Below are 6,493 nucleotides of genomic sequence, written 5' to 3' on the forward strand. Positions count from 1 at the left end.
TTTTTTTTTATTATTGTTTAACCTAGTCGAAGGGTCCGATTTCAGCATAGATGATGATATAAAAGTGTGAGGTGAACTGGTGGGAGCCTTGTGCCGTCTTCTTCCTTCGAGCAGCTTCTTCTTTCTTCTCTCTGGTTCAGATCCAAACTTTGGAAGTCTAGTATTTAAAATTAATGCTCTCTTTTTTGTGGTGAGTGAGGAAAAATGAGTGATAGAGTATTACTTAAAATATATTATTTTGGTCAGATTTTGTTACAAACGAGTGAAGGAGTTAAATTTATTTGTGAAAATTCGCTAGATATTGTCATTCCTTTTATTATCTCATTTGAAGAGCTGAAAGGTGTAATATGTGAAAAGATTGATTCTGAGAGGGCAAGAAAGATATCGTGTATACTATACAGATATCCCATTCCGGTGTTTGGCGGATTCGTCCAGTATCAAACTAAATATGTGACGGACGAAGCGAGCATGCAGGAGATGTTTTCAATGTATATTGAAAACCGGTCTCAGATCTCGTTCATCGAGTTGTATGTTGAGTTTGAACAATCTGAGGTTGACCGAAATATTGTACGGGAAGATTATAACAGTGACAGTGAAGAAGAGTTCGAAAGCAATTATGAATTTGTTGCTCCAAATGGAGAGGAAGATCAAGATGATGGAACCATGGCCCCAGATGTGACAGAAGTGGCAAATGCACTCGCGAATGAAGTTCCGTTTGAGGAGCCCTCCTTCATGCGAGTTTTAGACTTGGAAGCCATGCATGTTCCAGAATTTCCAGAATATATGACTGCAGGTGCGTAAACGTGGTGTTAGTCCTATTTTAGTTAGAGATTGATTGAGTTATGAGGAAGCTAGGTTAGATCTATTTGTTTTTTTTTTTTACTTTTATATGCTACAGGTATTAAATAGAAAATAATAATTAAATTGTCCATAGTATGCCTTTGTAATAATATTGTGCGCTGGATCTATCCTTGTTACGGTTGAAACACCTCGAACCAGATCGGTTAGGTCCGGTTGATTGGTTTGTCGGTCTAACCAGTTAGACCGGTTCGGTTCATTTTTGTTTGTCGGTCGAACCGGCAAACCCGTTATGGTTTTTCAATATGCTGCTTCTGTTATTTAATTGTCTGGAGTGAGATCATAACATGTTGTTAGGTTTGGAGTTATAGCGTACTGGATTCAGTTAAATTTGATTAACCTTTACAATCGTTTTTTAAATATGTACGTGTTATTGAAATTATTGTTGTGCTTGTTGTCCCAACAGAAATTCCTATTGTGGAAGACGGTGAATTTCGCGTAGGGATGGAGTTCAGTTCAAGAGAAGCTGTTATTAAGGCGGTAAAGGACTATAGCATACGACGAAGCGTAGACTACAGGTTGTTTGAGTCTGAGCCGTTGACATTTTATGCCAAGTGTACACAGTATGGAAAAGGATGTGATTGGCTTATTAGGGTAAGCTTAGGGTTAGCTTGATTAGCAGGAAGTACTGTTGGGTTATAAGGAGGTATAATGGTAGTCACACATGTACAAGAGCCACCATTTCACAGGATCATTTGAAGCTAGATTCTATCACAATTGCAGAAGCAATAAAGCCACTGGTTGAGGCTGACCCATCGTTAAAGGTAAAATCGGTTATAGCAGAAGTCCAATCGAAGTACAACTACACCGTCAGTTACCGGAAAGCATGGTTGGCTAAGCAAAAGGCAGTTGAAAAAATATTTGGTGGTTGGGAGGCATCTTATGAAGCGTTGCCAATATGGTTTGAGGCCATGTGTCACAAGGAGCCATCAGCTGTTGTCCATTTTGAGACTATGCCTGCATACCAAGGCGATGAGTTAGTGGGGGATATTCGGGTCATGCATCGTGTATTTTGGAGTTATTACCCTTGTATTAGGGCATTCAGACATTGTAAGCCAATTGTCCAAGTAGATGGGACTCACTTGTACGGAAAGTATAAGGGTTGTTTGCTTGTGGCAGTTTCACAAGATGGCAACAACAATATCGTCCCAATTGCGTTTGCTATTGTGGAGGGAGAGACCTCTGATGCATGGCATTTTTTCCTTAGTAACCTGCGTCAACATGTTGTAACTCGTGATGGTGTGGGTCTAATATCCGACAGGCACGAATCCATAAATGCAGCTGTGGAACGCAGTAACGGAGCGTGGTCACCTCCAAGAGCTTTTCATATGTTTTGCATCCGGCATATAGAGTCAAACTTTTTGAGAAAGTTCAAGGCACCGTACCTCCAAAAATTGGTCGTCAACATCGGTAACCATTTATGAAATTTAAGCAATTTATCAATATATTTTCCTTACGTAAATCCGTTGACCTCCATTCCTTTGCTTTGCGTATGTTGTTATCTACCAGGATATTCTAGGACGGTGCGGGAGTATGAGGTGCGTTACCAGAGGTTAAGGGAACGTGGCGAGGCATACACAAACTGGTTAAACCGCATTCCTCGCGAGCAGTACGCATTGGCCTTTGATGGTGGGTACAGATGGGGTCACATGACAACCAATCTTGTGGAGTGCATAAATTCGGTGTTGAAGGGTGCACGCAATCTCCCCATTACTGCTCTTGTCAAGGCAACATTCTACAGGTTAAATGAGTTATTCACCCGAAAAAGAGCGGAGGCGGAAGCAAGGATCAATGCGGGCCATGTATTTTCTGAGGTCGTGACCTTGAAGTTGCATGCAAACCAACTTACATCAGGAAATATTCAGGTTAGTTGCTTTGACCGCCAGAATGAGGTCTTTGAGGTTCGTGAGATGCCAAGCGGACTGGAGTTCGCAGTCGATCTACATGGCCTACGATGTGACTGCGGTGAGTTCCAGGTGGACAGGATCCCCTGCAGCCATGTATTCGCATGTTGTGCCAATCAGCGACTGGATTGGCAACTGTACGTGCATGATGTCTATAAGATGGACCAAGTGCGGCGGGTGTACCGAGCAAGGTTTAGGCCACTAGGTAATCCGGCTACATGGCCTGCTTACAACGGACCTCGGTTCATACCGAATCCGTACCTGAGACGGGTAACAAAAGGTCGCCCAAGGATGACGCGCTTTTTGAATGAGATGGACACGCGGATGTTACGTCGTCCTAGGCGATGTACTCTATGCGGGGCTGAAGGACATAGTCGTAGCAGATGCCGTCAGACAGCTGGTCCATACACCAACAGAGGTGCCCCATAGGGTCCCAGACTTAAGATGAGATTGTATAATATAACCTGAATGAGCAAATGTTTGTAACATGACCTACTATTTGTGACCTTATAATGTATGACAATCTAGTATTATCACATATCTGTGGCCTTATATAATTTGATGGTTAGTACATCATTGCATCAAAATCTGTGTGAGCATATTAAGATTTTATGAAACTTTGTTGCATACTCCACATGAGTAAAACACTAATATCACTACAACATATTCACAATTAAAATACAATATAATATGACCACTAGTGCTATTTATTATTACATAATGTCCAACATAAAGTAATTACTCTAAACATTACAAAGTCCACTAGAAACTATCTGGCGAGGTCATTAGTACATACTTTCCAACATATACGAAATACCAAAAAAAATATAATAACCAACTACTTTCTCATTGCCCACTTTACATCCTTCACAAGGTTCTTGCATTTCTTGGCCGCTTTTTTAAATACAGAAGGAGTGAAACGATTAGCGCTCCGACGTGGGGGATCAATCCGTAGATTGTAACCTTTGATGTTGTCACCCGGACTGAGTGCCTGACCTGTATACAATAAAGGAATAAACAACTAGCTGCGGCATATTACATATCCATAACCAACATATACACAACAAATCAAGAAGAAAAAGCCAACAAGAGAGCCCAATTTTACTAACAATATAAACTCAAATATGGAAAACATAAAGTAAAATATTTAACATAATACCATCGTTACGAGATTCTTCATCCTCATCAAACTCTTCAATATCTTCCTCCTCATCCGTGTCTCCTTCTTGTGTGTTAGTGTCTTCCTGAAGAGGTCCCATGTTAACACGGCTAGGATTTTGACTATTAAGGACATCCCGTCCACCATCGCTCCTACTAGAATCAACAGATACGAACCCTCCAGAAGCAACGGATGATGTATGGCCTGGATACCTGGCATCCAATGAATACCTGCCTGGCATGAAATCAGGTTGATGGCCATACTGTGACTGTGCTGCATCTGCAGCCATGAACCCAAGCAACTGGCTAAAAGAACCTCCTTCGCCTGGATCAAACTGTGACATACCCCAATATTGTTGCTACGCTGGAAATGATGGGGTGAACTGTGTCTGAGGTAGATACTGGGTTGAGGGCTGAGGTTGTTCTTGTTGAGGCGGATTTGGAAGTGATATTTGTGGCTCCTGATCTTTATTGTCCTCATCCATATCCTGACTACCCTCATCTGAATCCTGATTACCCCCTTCCATATCATCATTACCTGCATCCATGTCCTGGTTACCTTCATCATTCTCCTCACCCACAACATTCGACAAGGATAAGCGGTTTCCATATTTTGTACGGTACCAGTTCATGTAATAGTCCAAGGGATGCTGTGAAGGCATGGGAAGCTGATCAAGAAGGTAGTGATACCTGTTTGTCCAGTGCATCACCCATTTTGAATGACTCGGTGCCGTGGCCCAATTAAGATTCTTAGGACCAGTCAGAACCTCTCCATGCGCCTTAGCTAAATTCTGCTCTGGACTGGGTATGTCCTGAACGAAACCGAACTGTCGCCTGACCCTATCCGTGGCATGCCACTCGATACATTCAAATGACACTAATGGAACTGTAGCGCTCCAGACAACCGATTGCATGTAGATTTCAGCATAAATTATGTTCGGATCCACACGATCCACAGCATAAGCAACCCAGACAAACTGGAAAAATTCGGGATACTCATCATTACAATCCACAATTCAAATAAAAATTAAAATGCATTATGCTTTGGTAGAAAACTTGTTAACCCTAAAACACACCTGTCCTTCCTGAAGTTCATCAAAGGCCTTCCTAAAGTGATCTAGCTTCAAATATCTGAATCGTCGGTCAGTACGCTCCCAGTTACGCCACCTAAAATGATATTCTCAATTAGCTCAACTGAATCTTAAATATCAAGAAATGGGTACATTGTAACATAATATTACCTGTTTGCTAGGGGAAAACTGCGGGGTTCTCTAGGAACCGGCGATAGATATGGCAGTCGGATCCAAGCCCATCCGAGCAGAAGTGTTAGTGGACCATCTATTTCCTTACAGTTATAGCGAGATGCCCTGCATAATGCCCTATAAAGGTGTGCAAGGCATGCCGAGCCCCAACTATACTGTCCAATATTGACAAAGTCACGTAACAAGGGTAGAAATTTCCAATGAACACCTGCTCCTGACTTATCCCCAAGCAGGATGGTTCCAAGCAGCAACATAATGTGGCACCTAACATACCTCTGTATATTTATTTCATCAGTTAGTTCTATATTCTCTTTTACATTCCTCAGCCACGTGAGTTTTATGCAGCTAGATCTACAGTCCTCCCTTCGCGGTGCAACGCCAAACTCAAGCAAACACTCAGCCTCCAAGGCTTCAAAACTACTCATAGTCATACCTGTTACTGGAAGACCATCTGTGGGAAGACCAAGAATTAAAGCTACATCTTCAAGTGTCACAGCGCATTCACCAATGGGAAGGTGGAATGTATGTGTGTCTGGGTGCCAACGTTCGATTAGAGCATTTACCAACGCTTTCTGACACTGCACTATCCCAATCTGAGACGCATGATAGAACCCGGTAATTCGCAAATGATCCTCCACCCTATCGTTGTACCGATCCGGAGGAAGCGGATGGTTACATGTCAACATTCTTGAACTCTACAAAAAAACATAACAACTTACCAGTCAGATAATTAACAATTACTAACTTACCATCATCAATCAATTTATTGAATCCTTATACAACTAATTCTTCTAATAACTTCTAAAATTATGTAATTAATCCTAAAAATTATTCATAATTGCAAATGAAACTCATTACAAACACATATATTCCTAATCGATATTCTCAACAATATTACAACATCTACAATAAAATTTAATTTAATTACTCTTTTCTTAAACATTTTTTTCCTCTGTATAAAAAAATAGTAACAATGAGTATATCCCATCATTCATACTCTAATAACGGTAATAATTAGCTTCCTAATAATAATTACTAAAATTAAAAATATTTCAATTTTCTCAATAAAATAATTATAACATGGATTAATTAAAATAACGCTACTAATCATTCAGCATTACAACTTTATTGTACTAACAATAAAATTAACATTTAACCAAAATCAAAAACAGTTATATTAACTATTTAAAAACACATTTAAATAAGATTGACTTACATATAATATATTAAAAAAAATAAAAAAATTTACATTATCTACTGCATATTACAGCCAATAAAACAAAACATAACAACATCATAATCGTAAAAGAT

At 40.2% G+C, this 6,493-nt stretch overlaps 2 protein-coding genes across 2 annotated transcripts in view; one reads left to right on the forward strand and one right to left on the reverse strand.

Annotated features, from left to right (window-relative positions):
* Positions 205-3,191, forward strand: LOC110265565. Its single transcript, XM_021108461.1, has 4 exons — positions 205-793; positions 1,265-1,452; positions 1,548-2,268; positions 2,368-3,191. Exons 1-4 carry the CDS (start codon positions 205-207, stop codon positions 3,189-3,191), a joined length of 2,322 nt encoding a protein of 773 aa, XP_020964120.1.
* The window catches only part of LOC110265567 (serine/threonine-protein phosphatase 7 long form homolog), a 2,360-nt gene continuing 1,024 nt past the window's right edge, over positions 5,158-6,493 (reverse strand). The window contains exon 2 of the mRNA XM_021108467.1: positions 5,158-5,877. Within this exon, the coding sequence (XP_020964126.1) occupies positions 5,158-5,877 (720 nt within the window). The remainder of the gene's footprint in view (positions 5,878-6,493) is intronic.

Source organism: Arachis ipaensis, chromosome B01 (genome assembly GCF_000816755.2).
Source record: "Arachis ipaensis cultivar K30076 chromosome B01, Araip1.1, whole genome shotgun sequence".
Classification (NCBI taxonomy): Eukaryota; Viridiplantae; Streptophyta; class Magnoliopsida; order Fabales; family Fabaceae; genus Arachis; species Arachis ipaensis.

Bases quoted from the DNA above. Each gene is read 5' to 3' on its own strand.
- LOC110265565 (XM_021108461.1), top strand. From the start codon at position 205: ATGAGTGATAGAGTATTACTTAAAATATATTATTTTGGTCAGATTTTG. The intron at 794-1,264 runs GTGCGTAAACGT...TTGTCCCAACAG, and splicing joins TCCAGAATATATGACTGCAG to AAATTCCTATTGTGGAAGAC. The intron at 2,269-2,367 runs GTAACCATTTAT...GTTATCTACCAG, and splicing joins AAAATTGGTCGTCAACATCG to GATATTCTAGGACGGTGCGG.